Genomic DNA, 17,292 nt, shown 5'->3' on the forward strand with positions numbered 1-17,292 from the left:
CTAGTGTTTTGTAAGATGTGAAATTCTCATTCTGAAGAATTTTATGGTTAGTATATTCAGTGGCTCTCTGTTAAAGTGCCTTTCTGATATTGACAGGAATGTCAGGAAACATTTATCTTCAGTGATAGATGACTATCTTCTCAGCCATGGTTGATTTAGAGGCTTTACTAATTCTTTTTTTTTTTTTTTTTTTTTTTTTTGAGACAGGGTATCGCTATGCAGTTCAGCCTGGCCTTGAGCTCACTTTGTAGCCCAGGGTGGTCTTGCACTTAACAGTGATCCTCCAGCCTCAGCCTCCTGAGTGCTGAGATTACAGGCATGTGCCACCATGCCCAGCAGGCATGGTGTGTCTATTTCTAAGAACAATGATACTCTCTTTTATAACAGCAATGTAGTTGTCAAGTTTGATAATTTCACGTTGATACTTTATACTACATGTTACAATTTAATCAGTTGTCCTAATCAGGTCTTGTAGAGCAATTTTATTGCAGTTTAAGATCCATCCTGGAGTGATATATTTAGTGGCAATGTAAACATTTGTTTAAATGGACTTTTGGTCTTAAAGTCTTAAGTATTGAAATCTTTTTTTTTTTTTTTTTTTTAACAGCTAAACCAGGTGGACAGGTGAAATGTCAGTATATTTCTGCTGTGGATAAAGTTATATTTGTGGATGATTATGCAGTAGGGTGTAGGAAAGACCTTAATGGAATCTTGTTGTTAGACACTGCTCTGCAAACTCCAGTTTCAAAGCAGGATGATGTGGTTCAGCTTGAACTGCCCGTTACAGAGGTAAGTTGAGATAAATATTTAATGTAATCTCCAACCTGCTAGATTTTAAATGAAATTAAGGACATTTTGTAGTTACCCTTCTGATTTATCAATTACAGCTTTAAATCAAATAATTAATTGAAGCTGTTGAAGTGGTTTTTTTTATTTTTTATTGTTTTTGTTTTTAAATTTTTTTTTGCTTTTCTTCTGGTACCAGGAATCGAACTCATGACCTTGAGCTTGCCAGGCAGGCGCTGTGCTGCTGAGCTAAATCCCCAGCCCCTGAAGTGGTATTTTTAAGTGTGAATTGTGCACTAGCACAGGCTGGCCTTGAACTGGGTTAAATAGCTGTAAAACAGTTCCCCAAATACAGTGGCTTAATAAGTAATTTTATGTCTTTCCAGTAACAGTGTAGAGCTAAGTGTAGGGCTGACTTTGCTAACTTCAGCACTTAGGTTAGCTTGTGAGTTCTAAGGTTGTTCCAGATCTCACTATTTCCCAGTCACAGGGAGAGAGGACAGAAGGTCGTCTTTCTCTTCCTCCTCTTCTCTCTCCTTTTTTTGGCGGGGGGCGGGGGTGTCTTTTTTTTTTTTTTTTTTTGCGACAGGGTCTTGCTGTACAGTTCAAGTTGGCCTTGAGCTTATTTTGTAGCCCAGGCTGGTCTCGAACTCACAACAGTCCTCCTGCCTCAGCCTCCCGAGTGCTGGGATTACAGGCGTGCGCCACCACGCCTGACCTCTCTTCTCTCTCTGTGTCTTACTTTCCTTGTTTTCTTTCTGTCTTTCATGACAGCCCCTGTCTTTCTTATATTCACCCAGTTAGAGTTTGGCCACAGGTCTGTAAGCAGGGTGAGAGGAAGACAGGAAAAGAGAAGGTTTATTTTCTTAACTATATAGAACCCAGAAGAATATACATTAGTGAACAGCCAGTAATCTTTGTTATGTGTCATGTCTCTTAGTAACCTCAGTTTTGAATTTTAGCATTAGGTAATTTTTCCATAGTGTTAAATTTTCATTACTTTAACTTAAACTACTACAAAGTATATGTTTGCTGTACATAATGAATACATTTATCTTGTAAATGTATTCATTTATGTGTACATAAGTAATGTACACATCACTAAGTCTATTCCCATGTAAGTTCTTTTTTGTGGGTAATATTCATAAAATGACATTTGAAAGTATTCTGCAAAGTAATTGGGTCTTGAATTATAGGATATAAAAGGTTATAATGCTATGTTCCATAATAAAGTGAGAAATTATTTCTGTCTTATGCTCAGCTGTGATTAATTTTGCATTTGGTGGATTGATATGATTAGTTAATAAAATTGGCATTGTATATTTCCCATTTTAGGACATGAAAACGTCCATGTGTAAATTTTAAGCACAATGTATTTAAAGTGCTTTTATTTCCATTTTTGCTCTTTTGGTAGTTTTGTTACATTTTGTTATATTTTTGAGACACAGGGTCTTGCTGTATAGTCCAGGCTGGCCTTGAACTCATGGTAATCTTACTGCCTCAGCCTCTTGAGTGCTGGGATTACAGGTGTGGGCTGCTACACTTGGTCTCTTGTTTTTCTTTCTTAATTCGGTTTATTATAACTCCTGTGTATTGAACTTTACTGAGTAGTACTATACTATATTGCTTTATCTCATTTAATTTTATAGCAGCATGTTAAATCATTATCTGATTGAGTTATGTAAGAAGTAAAATGTAAGTTTTGTATAGTACCTGTCATAATCATTACTAATTCAAATATCTAAATGAGGATCTGAATTTTAACTTTTTTGTTATCTTTTTAATTTAGGCACAGCAGCTCTTATCAGCATGTTTAGAAAAGGTAGATATTTCTAGTACGGAGGGTTATGATTTGTTCATCACACAGCTCAAAGATGGTTTAAAAAACACATCTCATGAGACTGCAGCAAACCACAAAGTTGCTAAGGTAAGAAATTTTTTAAAAATTACCTTGCTCAAAATTTTAATAGAACAAATCTCTTCATTCTTTTGCTTATCCCTCTACCTCTCTTTTAGAAATGTTCTAGTTGTAGAGTGTTCTCTCTTTAAAGAAACAAAATGCACTGTACTCATAAATCACTTCAAAGATGAAACTTTTTTTAATTGAAGTTTAATTTGCCTATTGTGTTTCTGAGGTTTCTTTGAATCTGGGTGTCTGATGGCCTTCTGTTGATTGAGAAGCTGGTGAAAGTCTTCCTTGTTAGATTATAAACTCAGATGAGAATGGATCGTATCTTTGGAAAAGGAGCCGTTTTGTCATTTTTTGAGACAGGGTTTTGGTGTGTAGTTCAGGCCTGCCTTGAAGTGACTTTGTAGCCCAGGCTGGCCTTGGAATTGTGGCATTCCTTCTGCCTCAGCTTTCCTAGTGCTAGGATTATAGGTCTGTAGGTGTAGGCCACCACAGCTGCCTTGAAGTTGATTTTTGGTATGGGTGGGAAGTATGTAGGAAAGGGTTTTTTTGAATTAAATCTTTGGATATATATCGTTAATTTCTTTTATAGTTTTCTCTCTTTCCCTTTTTTTGGTCATTTTTGACTCACCATTTAGTTCAGGCTGGTCTTGAACTCACAACTATCTTCCTGCTTCAGCTTCCCAAGTGCTAGGATTACAGGCGTGCACTGCCACACCCAGGTTATAGTTTCCTTTTAATACTTTTTTTTGGAGTTGTATAGTAAATGGTGATACAGTCATACAATGGAATATAATATATAGAAAGTTTCCATGCTGAGGGATATAAGGTAATGAAGAAAAGTTATTTTCCTAAAAGTAACTTTTATTAATAAATACCTTTTTTTCTCAGCGCAGTTGTGTTTACACTAAAAAATTGTGGTACATCTTGACTTTTTTTCATTGCAGACTGTATCTTGGATTTTTTTCATATCAGTCTGAATAGATCATCTTCATTTTTCTTGGTGTTTGCATTAAATTAGTTTTTTTCTCTTTCTGTGTGTGTATGTATGTGTGTGAGATGGGTCTAGCTGTACAGTTCAGCCAGGCCTTGAACTCACTATGCAGTACAGGCTCACCTTGAACTTGCAGCAGACCTCCTATCACTGTCTCCCCAAGTGCTGAGATTACCAGTTTACACCACCACACTTAGCGTGAATTAATTTTTGAGACTGTGTCTTGCTATGTAGCCCACACTCTCCTTGAACTGTTGGCAATCTTCTTTAATGCCACTTTCTTATAATGTCTGAAAGTGTTTTCTCCACTGTAGTCATTCATAGTGAATATCCTCAAGTCCTTCTGGGGAAAGCTTGAAGGATAATGAACATTATATAGTTGGAATATTACTGTAAAATTCTCTTTCAGAGGGAGTCAGCCCCCTTTTCAGTGAAGTCTTTGCATCTTTGAATACTTTAGGGCTAGAAACTAGGTGAGGAGTTTTCCCTTTTTTTTTCTTTCTGCAATTCAAATCATTTTGGGCTACAAGTTTTATCAGTTATATAGATAAATACAATTCGCTAGGATATGTACTAGACAGAGTAGAAATTATTGAGATGTGATCTGGGGACAATATAAAGATGAAGTTATTTTATACACTCATTTCTCTGGGAGACTTTTATTTTTTTTTAGACATGGTCTCACTACATAGTTCAGGCTGGCCTTGAATTCATGGTGATCTTCCTATCTCAGCCTCCCAAGTGCTGGTATTATAGGTGTGCACCATCATCTCCGGCAGTATTTAGCTATTTTGTAATTTAATTCTCCCTGTCTTCTTTTTTTTAGCAGTCTAACTTCTTTAGTAATTGTTGTTATATTGAATAGTGGTGGTTAACATTGTTTGGATAGTGTTGATGGTGAAGTTGGGTTGGGTATTCTGGTCTTTGTGACTACATAGTCAAAAACATGCATCTGCTAAGTTGGACTAATTTTTTTCTTTTTGAGACAGGGTCTTGCTGTGCAGTTCAGGTTGGCCTTGATCTCACTTTGTAGCCGAGGCTGGCTTTGAACTCACAGGGCTTCTCCTGCCTCAGCCTCCTGAGTGCTGGGATTACAAGTGTGCACCACCATGCCTGGGCTAATTTTTTTTAAGAGCAGAAAATATTTATTGGGGAAAGAATGCTATATTCATTTACTCTTTAAATTATTTATTTATTATGTATTTGAAAGCTGTATTTATTGGGGGAAAGAAAGCTTTTGTCTGAGAGACAGAAAAGGGATCCTGAGTGCGTTGCCCTGAACTGAACCTTCATATGTCCAAGTAATGATAATTGTTCAGATATGCTTTTATGAATGTGGATATTTGAGAGCCTGCTTTGTGCTTGACATTATGTTTGTGCAAGATGAATATGAGAAATGGCAGATGCTTTAGTGATACTTAATTATGGTGGGATATATGAGATATGTTACTGTCTACCGTATTTTCCTGAACATAGGAACTAACCAGAAAATAAGCCCTACTATTATTTTTCACGATGCCCATAATCTAAGCCTTACCTGCAAAATAAGCCCCAGACAGATGCATTTAGTACGTCTGTTGCAACACACGACATATTGTTATAAAGTAATATATAATTACATATAGATACTACATTAATACTTAAAAGAAATGATAATATAAATTATAATTATTTGTTGGACACCTTTGGATGAGAGGTAATGTAAACAGATGAAGTTGAGACTTACTGTCAAATGACCATTTGGAATAGAGGCACAACGCAGTATTACGAATCTTCATAATTCAACATGTCATGTGTTACGATGGAAGTGCTTAGTGTGCTCATGTGAAATAAACGTTTTCTGAATTTTGATGCCTGCATTTTTTTGTTGTTTTTGTGTGGGCCGTCATTCTTAAGAGTCATCATTTTTGATGCCATTCCTGTCTTACAAGTCTTCAGTTAACTCTTGATTCATAAAGCCTCGCTGTAAGAGTAAAGAATTCAGGGGGTAAAATCAGCTATGTTGCCAGTGTTCTCCAAGCTGCATGGACAAGAAGTGCTCATTTAAGGAGCGCTCTATTGCTAGACAGGAGAGATTGGGGCCAGTGGTTCCATAGGAAGTGGAAGTGGAATTGAGGGTTTGGAGAGTTAGGATGATGTTCCAGAGGAAAGTGACATGAATGTACTTGAATAATGTAGATTGTTGTACATAGATAAACGTAGATGGTTGTACATAAAAAAACCCCTTATTTTTGAATCTTTTGGAGCAAAAATTAGTATAAAACTTGGTCTTATTTTCAGGGAGATGTGTTAGCTCTTTCCCCTTTTTGGAGACATGGTCTCACTATATAGGTCAGGCTGACCTTTCATTCACTGTCACCACACAAATAAGCAGTAAAATTGTTCTAATTAATTTTTCCATAACATATATGCACATCAAAATATTACATTGTGCCCCATAAATATATTACAATTGTTTAGTAATTAATATTTTTAACTTTTAAAATTTCTGAAAAGAATTTTTAAATGAAACCTCTACTAACTATCCTGAAAAGGGGAGTGTAGAATTAGATTGTTTATATTTCTTTTGTCAGACATGGTGGTGTTTAAAATCTAGACTTTGAACAATTTTTAAATATGTCATACGTTATTATATGTGGTCACCAGTCTGTAAAATAGGATCACCAAAACTTAATCTTAGAGTTTGTACCTTTTTTTATCAGTATTCACCTCAGCTTTGCTAACCGCCATTCTGTTCTCTACTTTTATTTTATTTTAATTAATTAATTAATTTATTTATTTATTTAGAGACAGGGTCTCGCTCTGCAGTTCAGGCTGGCCTTGAGCTCACTTTGTAGCCCAGCTGGTCTCGAACTCCTGCAACGATTCTCCTGCCTCAGCCTCTGGAGTGCTGGGATTATAGGCGTGCGCCACCACGCCTGGCTTGTTCTCTACTTTTTAAGAGTTAAATTGTTTTAGATTCCATGTATAAGTGAGATACTGTGAAGTTTGTCTTTCTGTGCCTGTTTTATTGCACTGAACGTGACAGGATTTTCTTTTTAAAGATTGTATGGTATTCCATTGTATGTATAGATATATATTACATTTTATTTATCTGCTCATCTACACTTAGTTTGCTTCCTATCTTGGCTCTTGAATAAGAGAAATTATCTTTTACATACTGGCAAGTTCCTGCTATAGTTGAGTGAGCTGATATAAGACTGATAAATAGTTCTCTATGTGATAAAGTTAACTTAAAATTTTGTTTAAAATTTTGAGTACATTTTTCCTCATATTCTCGTTTTCTTTCAGTGGGCCACAGTTACATTCCATCTCCCTCATCATGTGTTGAAGTCCATTGCCAGTGCCATTGTAAATGAACTCAAGAAAATAAATCAGAATGTGGCTGCCTTACCCGTGGCGTCCTCAGTGATGGACAGATTGTCTTACCTCTTACCTAGTGCACGTCCAGAACTTGGAGTGGGGCCAGGTCGTTCTGTAGACAGGTAGGAGCTTTGCTTGATAAAAGAGGGAACAGTGAGACTCAATTACTAGTTTTCAGATTAATTAAAAATTACTATAGAGTCTTTATGATTTTAAATACTTTAAAATCTTTCAAAACTAGATTCTTGTTTCTCTAAAAATACTGGAAATACTGATTGAATTGCTATTATTAAAATACATATTTTAGTTGTATATCTGAATTGGAATAGAAGGAAAGCTCTAGTTACTTTTTTCTGATTTAAAAAATAATTGAAAGAGTTAAAAAGTCAGTTGGGGTAATTTTAAATTAAAATTTTTTATGTTTTGTGTCCTTGGAGTTGTAAAAATCATAGTTCAGCTGTGTATGGCAGCACACACCTGGAATCACAGCACTTGGGAGGCTGAGACAGGACAATTGCCAAGAATTTGAGGCCAACCTAGGCTACAAAATGAGTTTGAGGCAAGCCTGAACTACATTATGAGACCGTCTCAAAAGAAAAAAAATCATTTTCATAGGACATTAAGTTGACTGTTTTGTATAAAACTGCTTAAAAGTTAATAATGTGTTTGTTTAAGAACTTAAAAATGATGTACTTGATGACATTCAGATTCTAATTAGACATTAAAGTACTAAAGCTGGCTGGACGTGGTGGCATATGCCTGTAATCCAGTCACCTGAGGGCCTGAGGCAGGAGGGTGGCTGTGAGTTTGAGGCCAGCCTGAACTACATGGTGAGACCCTGTCTCCAGAGCAAAGCAAAAAACAAAACACTAAAGCTTAGAAATGCTGTACTGAACTGTAGAACTTAATAGTTTTGACTAGACGTTCACATGTTCCTTCCCAAGTAACATTTTACATTTTCACTGGATGTGAATTGTGAATTTGTGTTTTTCTGAAGTATATGTATAAATAGCCCATGTTGCACATAGTAAAGACAGTACTGAATGAGTTCCGTGTTTACTTCTATCATAAGTATAACACATTTATCAAATTATTTTGTTGCATAAAGAACCCCTGTTTTACTTGAGAATAACTTTCATATTCTAGAGTAGTGTTACTATCTCTGTTTTAGGCATAAGACAGAACATAAGTTTTAATCTGAGTATCAGGTGGTCATTGCAATGGCTGTCATTAAAATACTTTTTGAAATGTGCTTGGAAAGGGGATAAAAGGAAAGTACGTGATTACAACACATGGTTCTTGTCTGAGAGCAATGCCTATCCTGCGATCATAAATTGTCAGCCCCGCGGAGCTTTATTTTCAAATGGTTGAATACTTTCTAAAGAAATCCGTGCAAGCTGTGATACATGTTCTGTTTTAGGCAATACAGTAACTAGATGGGATTTTTATTGTCTCTGGGCATGTTAAAATGTCCCAAAATGTGATTCTGGTGTAGGATGTACTGTTTGTTTGTTTTTTTGAAGCAGGGTCTCTCCATGTAGTTCAGGTTGGCCTTGAACTCACTGTGTAGCCCAGTCTGGCCTCAACTCCTGAAGATCCTCCTGCCTTAGCCTTCCAAGTGCTGGGTTTACAGGCGTGAGCCACCATGCCCAGCTTTGTTCCATTAAATATGAATCTAGGAGTCTTATAGGACTGATGGACTTGGGTCTGTTGAACATTTAAGTTAGGGTATAGTGGTGATACATAGGACTAAATGAGAGTGGTTTTTTGTCTTAAGACTGATCCTAAAGACATACATAATTTGTAAATGGATATGCTTGTCTAATCACAAAATCTTTTTAAAATTTTTTTGTATGGTCAGGGATTGAGCCCAGGGTCTTGTACATGCTAGGGTGGGAAGCTACTGCTGGAAACACCTCCTACTCTGGCTGCCCTTTTGAAAGCATAATACAGCTAGATCATACACTGATTAATTTAGGGAAGATTTTAAGAAAAGTATTTTTCTAGTCTCTTTGTGATGATCTCTTCACGTTGTATTATAAGTTATGATTTTGTGATAAGAATAAGCTTTGTCTACTAGTCTTTTCTTACTTGAAGCCTTTTGAACTCTCCCTAAATTTCCTTATCCTTCAAAAAATTACTTGGCTCCGCTGGTTACAGTTTGAGTGCGCTGGTATAGTTTACTATGAATACAAGTGAGATTGTATTTTTTGATAAGTTTCTACATAGTATAGCTGTCCTGGAAAAGGATTTCTCTGGAAAAGGCATGAGATACTGCTTTGCACTTAGAAAACACACAAAAACAACCAAATAAATTAAAAAAATAGCACTTAAAGATCCTTAACATAAGGAAAGAAAAATTACTGTTTATAGTTTTATTCAGTTAAGCAAAACTTGACATGTGATGAAGCGTAGGGCTCTTTGTCTTCATATGCAGATTCCTTGTTCTCTGAGTGGTAATTATATCATACTGCTTAATTTCGTCTACCCAGGAATTACTTATTAGCTGTAGCCACTCCAGCATTCAGATTTTTTCTTTCTCAGTTTAAAGGATATAACTGCTAAAATGATCATGTTTAATTTAAAATAAAAATTTAAATTTGGTCATTAGACCATTCTTAGTTTTTCTTATAACCTAGTAAAAAGGTTTTTTTTCTTCAGTGTTAAATAGGAGTTTCATTGTATTTTTTTTTACCTCAGTTCAGTTACATAAAGTCTGTTTACTTTTAGATCATTGATGTATAGTGAAGCAAACAGACGGGAGACATTTACCTCATGGCCTCATGTGGGCTACAGGTGGGCACAGCCAGATCCCATGGCTCAAGCTGGATTTTATCATCAGGTAAAAACACTTCAGAAGTACTTCTTAAAAAAGTGTGCCATCGTACCCTTCAGTAAAATCATTGGCATTTTAATACTTTTTAAAAACTTTGTTTTATGTAGTCATGTGCTTTATATGCATATGTGAGTTTTGTTTTTTCCTATACCTTTGATTATGATACTTTTTCATATATCTTCTATTGTATAAAATAGAAAAAATTATTAAAAATAACGAACAACTGGACTATTTAATATGTTTAGCTTTTGTTTAGATTTGACTTTGGGCAAATGTTATTTTTTAATATGTGTTGTCAGTTTTTTACTCCTGCATTCATAACATTGTAGAGTAATACAATAAAGCAGTTTTGTGGTTGTTCCTGAAATTTTAATTTTAGTTGAGATATGAATTACCCATATAATCTCAATAGCTGATTAAGAAATTGTATTGGAGTAGATCTAGATGTTGCAGAGGTGTACACGCAGTTCTGTGTGTTGATAGTGAAAGAATTAATTAAGAAAAATGGTTGTAGTTTTTGTATAGGAAAGGAAGAACGTATATAGTGTATGGGTTAGCTTGGTGAAATGCTATGAGAGTGGTTTATAATGGAAGCCTCATTGAGCTAAAGTAGAGGGAAAGTATGAATAGTGATTGTTTTCAGATGTATTTCAGTTCATGTTCTTTTTTTTCTTTTTCTGGTAGCGGGAATCAAACTCAGCATCTTGCGCTTGCCAGGCAGGTGCTGTGCTGCTGAGCTAAATCCCCAGCCCCCTCAGTTCCTGTTCTAATAGCATAACTGGGACTGAGGTTATATCTTAGTGGTAGAATGTTTACCTAGGGGACAGAAGGCCTTGGATTTGATCACTAGCATCACAAAACCAAAAAAATAGACTTCATGATAGCAAAACTTAGTATTTTTCAATGCTTGCTATATAGATGCAAATTTATTAAACATTTTATGCACATATATAAAATATATGTACATGACACATATTTAAAACTATTGATAAATTGTAATTTGTACAGAAATTTGTTTTTTTAAAATATATAAAAATATTTGTGGCACTAAATACTATAAAAATGTATCATTTTAAAATATTTATATCTTGAAACCTGAGATGAAATATATTTGTAACGTTTTGTTCCATACTTTTTTTGCTATGCAGTTCATGCCAGCCTTGAGCTTGCTTTGTAGCCCAGGCTGGTCTTGAACTCCCAATGATCTCCTGCCTCAGCCTCCCGAGTGCTGGGATTATAGACATGTGCCACCGTTCCCAGTTCTGTTCCATATATATCTTAATGTTAAACGAGTTAGACTGGTTTGCTTTTCTCCCCCTCCTTTTTTTTTTTTTTTGAGACAAGGTCTCACCCTGTATCCCAGGCTGGCCTCCAACCCATGGTGATCCTCCTATCTCAGCCTCTCTTTTCTTTCTTTTTTTGGGGGGTGCTTTTCTCTGGTACCAGGAATCGAACTCATGACCTTGCGCTTGCCAGGCAGGCGCTGTGCCGCTGAGCTAAATCCCCAGCCCCTTCTCAGCCTCTCAAGTGCTGGGATTACAGGTGTGTACCACAATGCCTAGCTTGCTTTTCATTTTTTAAAAATGTATTTGTTTCAGATTCAGTGGGGTTTTGTTTGTTTTTGTTTCTTGAGACAGGGTCTGCCTATGTAGTTCAGGCTGGCCTTGAGCTCACGGTGATCCTCCTACCTCAAGCCTCCTGAGTGCTGATTCAGTTTTTAGTAATAAACCTGTTAAACTTTTTCCCCTCATACTTAATGGAGTTTCAGAGACTTTCATAGTGCAGCTGGAAGGCTGATCAGAAATTGAACACATATGTGCCTCTGTATTGATTTCATGGTCGTTTTCATGAACCTGCTTTTTAAATAAAACAACCAATTCATAAACATGGGTACCTAATAATATAGGCTAATTTTCTTTTTGTCAGTAGAGAATTTTCCTTAAAATTGTGAACTTTCAGCCGGGGATATAGCTCAGTGGCACAAGTGCCTGCCTGGCAAGCTCAAGATCCTGAGTTCGATTCCTCGTACCACAAAAAAAAAAAAAAAAAAAATTAAGAACGTTCAAAAGATTTTTTACTAAAAGCCTTTTAATAATGATTAACCAGTTCTGGCTCTGTGTTTTTGTTTTTTTTCCTTTTAAATTTTGCAGCCTGCTTCATCTGGAGATGATAGAGCCATGTGTTTTACTTGTAGTGTATGTCTCGTTTGTTGGGAGCCCACTGATGAACCTTGGTGAGTCTGGATCTTGCTGGGCATAATAGACTAAGTTCTATAAATGTGCCTGTATATCTTGTGATATTAATATACTGTCTTGCCTTTGCTGTATATTTTTTGCTGCGTTCAGTTTTGCTTTTTTCTTAAGAGAACAAGATGGCTCTGTCTATATAGTCTCTCATACAAGTCAACATAGTGTCTCTGAGGTCAATGGCTTTCTAAACTTTGTATGTGGGAAAACCTTAGAAAGTTAAAAAAACAAAAGCCAAATGAAAGAACCAGAAAGAAATGCAAAGAAGACACAAAGTTGGGCAGATAATTGTGTTATGGTTGATACCTTTTAATGTGAGAATATTTTGAGAAAATATTTGTAGTCATCATGCCAGTCTTGACCTGAGTACCTAACATTTTATTTTTCTTACACGTTTTTGTTTCCTAGTAAACCAGTTTGACTTTATTTATTCTCTCTCTCTCTTGTTTTTGGTCTTTTTTTTTGAGACAGGATCTTGCTATGCAGTTCAAGCCAGCCTTGAGCTCACTTTGTAGCCCAGGTTGGTCTCGAACTTGCAACAGATCCTCCTGCCTCAGCCTTCCTGAGTGCTGGGATTACAAGCATGTGTCATAACGCCTGGCTGACTTTTTTTATTCTCACTGAGCATTTATTTGAATGGATAGCTGTACCTCTTTTATCAGTGAGATAATGCTTCCAGCACTCTCTGTGGACACCAAAATCTGAGGATGCTCAAGTTCCTTCTATAAAAAAGATGTAGTATTTGTGTCTAACCCTGCACATATCCTGTTCTGTAATTTCAGTCACCTTTAGATTACTCACCCTATCTAAATAGAGTGTAAGTGCTGTGTAAGTAATTGTTGCATCTTTCAGGGAGTAATGACATGAAAAATTTCTACACATTCTATCTAGGTGCAGTTTTTTCCCTTCATATTTTTTTGTGCACAGTTGGTTAAATTGACAGATTCAGATCTTCTGGATTTGGAGGACAGAATACAGTGTATAATTTATGAACTTCATCTTTTAGAGTTTTTGGTTTATAGGTTATTTCCCTGACTGGGTCCTACTGCAGTCAGTATGTGAAGTATCAGTATGTTAATATAGTGTGAATTTTAGTATAGTGTTGCTTTCTCAGTTTCATCTGTGAATGACTTTTTATTTGTAATCGAAATAACAACTGTTATTGTTGAATATTGTTAAATATTTAACGTGTGACTTTTGGGAATGGTTGAACGTGTCAGTGATCTGGATAAAAATAATGATTTGGTAAGACTAATTCTTTTTCATAGTAGAATACTTTGCATAAAGGGGGTGATGATTCTGGAGTTCTGTAGTATTTTAATGTACAGTTTACCTGCTTTATTGTTCACCTTTTCCTTTCTTTACCTGTATAAAGGTCTGAACATGAAAGACATTCCCCAAACTGCCCATTTGTGAAAGGTGAGCACACACAGAATGTGCCGTTGTCAGTCACACTTGCAACAAGTCCTGCGCAGTTTCCTTGTATGGACGGAACTGACAGAATATCTTGTTTTGGGTCGGGGAGCTGCCCTCATTTTTTAGCTGCTGCAACTAAACGAGGAAAGATCTGCATATGGGATGTTTCCAAACTTATGAAGGTATGTTTTAGTTTTGAAGGATCAGAGTAGAAACTGGTGAAGACGTGAGTTATAAACTTAGCATTTTCATTTGTTTAGGTGCACTTAAAGTTTGAAATTAATGCCTATGATCCAGCAATTGTACAGCAGCTTATCCTATCAGGAGAACCAAGCTCAGGAGTTGACTCAAGGAGACCAACTTTAGCATGGCTGGAGGACTCCTCTAGTTGCTCAGATATACCAAAATTGGAAGGAGATAGGTATGTTGAATTTGTTTTAGGAACATTTATACATGTTTTCTTTTTTAAGTTTTACTCGTTATTCTAAATAAAAGGCAGAAAAAATTTATCAGGTTAAGAGATTAGAAAAATGTTTTGTTAGAAATCCAAAAGCTGTGTGATTCTCACAGAGAAATTTTGATTAAGACTTGCACTGGTCTGTAAAATATACTTTACTGCCACAATTGGAAAATAAAGTCTAGAGGCTGGGGTTGTCTCTTAGTGGTAAGAGTGCTTGTGGTCCAGTGTTGAAGCCCCAGTGCAAAAGAGAAGGGGGAGGAAGGGAGAGGAGGGAAAGGGCAGAGGGAGAGAAAGTGATTTTTCCATTAGGAGTTGAGCCAAATTATGTTAGTTTCCCTTTTTTTCATTAGTATCTCAAATTATATAGTGAATTTCACTAATGGGTACTGAAATGCCCTTGGATGAGGCAAGAGAACCTACTGATTTAGAATAGCAAACACACCATTAGCAATAATTTGAGACACCAAATTATTGCTATAGTAAAAGTTTGCTATAATTGCTGTTCTGGATTGTTTAGCTCGCCTTCTCTGATGGGTTCCAGATTTTTTTGTGTGGTTTTTGTGGTTGCGTCTGATCTGTGTGGGGGCAGGAGAGTTAAAGTAAAGCTCCACCTGATTCTTACTTAAAAGCCTCTGCAGTTGTGACTTTGAACTGGACCAGGATCACATAGCAACATTTGTATTATTCCCAAGTGGGCAGAACAAAGGATTTCACAAGGCACACAGTTTGCCATAAGAAGTAGAATGTGTTACTGTTAAGATTCTGTAGGTAGCAGTGTGGATTGGAGTGTGTTTACTAGCCTAAGAATGTTACCCATTTCACTTACAGGGGTTTAAACTTCCCAGTGTGTGGTGTGTTACAATGCAGCTAGTGATTTACCATTTTACTTTACAAACCTACTTGGTGGCATTGCTTTCATTAAGAAGTAACGTAAAATGTTATCAATGGGAAATATTTCATTATAGAATAAATAGAAAAGTCATAACAGTTTGGGAAGGTTACCTCTGTCTAGTTCCTCTTACTAATAGCTTATGGTAGAAATGACTGGCAGATAAATGAATGTAGCCTGAGCTCTGCAGCCTGCTGAATTAAAAAGTTATGCTTATTCTCAGTTACTATAAATCCCCGTGAAAGCTTGATGGGAAAGTAATTTGCTCATTGTTTGAGTTTTGGAGCATATTTGCTAATAGGCTAGAAACTAAGCATACTTGATTTCTGTGATTTTCTTAGAAGTTAGTGAAAAATTAACAAAAGGTAATGAAATTGGCAAGTCCTTCTAAAATTTTTTTAATTAGAATTTTAACTCGAGGTCTTGTAATTTGGCAATTAAATATTGAAGAAAATATGCTTCTAGCATCACATATACACCTATACTCTCTTTGTAAATTTTTTTCAAAAACAGATCTTGCTTTCTAGTTCAGGCTGGCCTCAAATTGTCAGTGATCCTCCTGCCTCAGACTCCTGAGTGCTAGGATGACCAGCATGTGCCACTATATCCAGTCCTTCTGTGTTTATAGAAACATACCTTCTGTGTTTATAGAAATAGTCCACCTTTTTTGAGCTGAATGTGGTGGCGCATGCCTGTAATCCCAGCACGCAGGAGGCTGACGCAGGAGGATTGCCGAGAGTTTGAGGCCAGCCTCAGTTACATAGTGAGTTCAAAGTCAGCCTGAACTACGTAGCAGCATCCTGTCTCAGAAAACCAAAAAAAAAAAAAAAAAAGAATTACTCTACTTTTATAAGTATAGGATAGAAGGGCTGTTTTCTCCCTCAAGAAAATGATGATCTGTAAAGAAAGCTTAGTCCCAAATGGTGTGATAAGAGAGTGTAGAAATGTGGAGCTTTCATCTCTGACTGTACGTTCTGTCCCTTCCTTTCTACTGTCCCAGAGATAGTGGATTTCTGTTGAGTTGATAGTAAATATAGTAAGTCAAACTACCTCTGACGTTATATGGCGGAAGATACATTATATTTGGTTTTAAAATACACTAGGTACATGGATTTTACTAGCTGGGAGGAGAATATATTAACTGGAAAAATGAGAGGTTATATAGGAAATTTAAAGTAATGGTACAGCTTGCTTAGGAATTATTTTTGATCATTTCTTCTAAGCAGACATTTGTCGTTGTTTTAAATTTAGGCAGGGTTGGGTGAGGTGGTATACGCCTAACACTCAGGAAGCTGAAGCAGGAGGGTCACTGTAGGTTCAAGGCTAGCCTGGAATGCGTAGGCCAGCCTGTGAGTTTAGAGGCCAGCCTGGACTACTTGGGGAGACTGTGTCTCAAAAAAAATTCAGGCAGGGAAAGTTTGAGAACACACTTAACTTAAATAAATGAACATTTTTTGTAGATTCTTCATTTGTTGTTTGTATATCTTACTGAATTGGTAAAAAATTTCTGATTTCAACTTTTGAAGATGTTTATTATTTTAGTATAAAGCAAGGTATCCCTAATGAGAGTAGTTTGTTTGGTTTTCAAGAGCACATAGCAGTAATCTTCATTTATTTTATTTATTTATAGTATTGGGGATTGAACGCACGGCCTCATGTTTGTTAGATTAGGGCTCTACCACTGAAAGATACTATAAGACCTTAACTAAAGTTTCTAACTTACCTATAATTCCTTATTTATCTTGCATATTTATTACTTTGTAACAAGGTTTTATATCAGGCAAAGGCTTAATTTGGTGGCTATTATATAAGTATATGTTATTGTATGAAAATTAGAATGTGTAGGGATGGGTGGTGAAAGAAATAGAGTACCCGTAATCATACTATGAGGTTGTGTTAACATTTGTATGTATCTAGTGTTTTCTTTTTAACCCATGTGATTTTTTAAAAAGTGTCATTGAGGGGTAATTTTAGTATCTATAAAGTTTATAGATATAAACTTTATAGATACCTCCTTTTTTTTTAAGTTTTGTAACACAATCTTGCCAAGTTGCTAAGTTTCCCAGACTGGACTCAAACTTGCATCCTCCTACCTCAGCCTCCCAGAGTGCTGGGATTATAGATCTGTGCCACCATACAGGGCCCATAGATAATTGTAGAAAAAATTTAAGGTGATTGTCTGAAGGCTTCCTTGTGATGTCAATAAACTGAAATTCTTTAAAATGTACTACTACCATATTTTACCTTTTGTCTTTCAACAACTGAGCTGTACTTGGTTATCTCCCTTCCTTACCTACATCTCCCCTCCCCTCCTTCAAGGCCTTCCAACTGAGCTGTATCCTCAGCCCCATTTCTTTTTCTTTCTTTCTTTCTTTCTTTCTTTCTTTCTTTCT

General features: G+C 36.2%; 1 protein-coding gene across 2 annotated transcripts in view; it reads left to right on the plus strand.

The window, feature by feature from the left end:
* Positions 1-607: 607 nt before the first annotated feature.
* The window catches only part of Birc6 (baculoviral IAP repeat containing 6), a gene marked incomplete at its 5' end in the record, with an annotated part of 183,622 nt that continues 166,937 nt past the window's right edge, over positions 608-17,292 (plus strand). For both annotated transcript variants that reach the window (XM_013517560.1, XM_013517561.1), the window contains 7 exon segments: positions 608-789; positions 2,576-2,713; positions 6,981-7,174; positions 9,783-9,894; positions 12,039-12,121; positions 13,510-13,732; positions 13,811-13,971. In XM_013517560.1, the coding sequence (XP_013373014.1) occupies positions 608-789; positions 2,576-2,713; positions 6,981-7,174; positions 9,783-9,894; positions 12,039-12,121; positions 13,510-13,732; positions 13,811-13,971 (1,093 nt within the window).

The sequence above is a fragment of the Chinchilla lanigera genome, unplaced genomic scaffold, assembly GCF_000276665.1.
Source record: "Chinchilla lanigera isolate Chin_1 unplaced genomic scaffold, ChiLan1.0 scaffold00040, whole genome shotgun sequence".
In the NCBI taxonomy this organism is placed as follows: domain Eukaryota; kingdom Metazoa; phylum Chordata; class Mammalia; order Rodentia; family Chinchillidae; genus Chinchilla; species Chinchilla lanigera.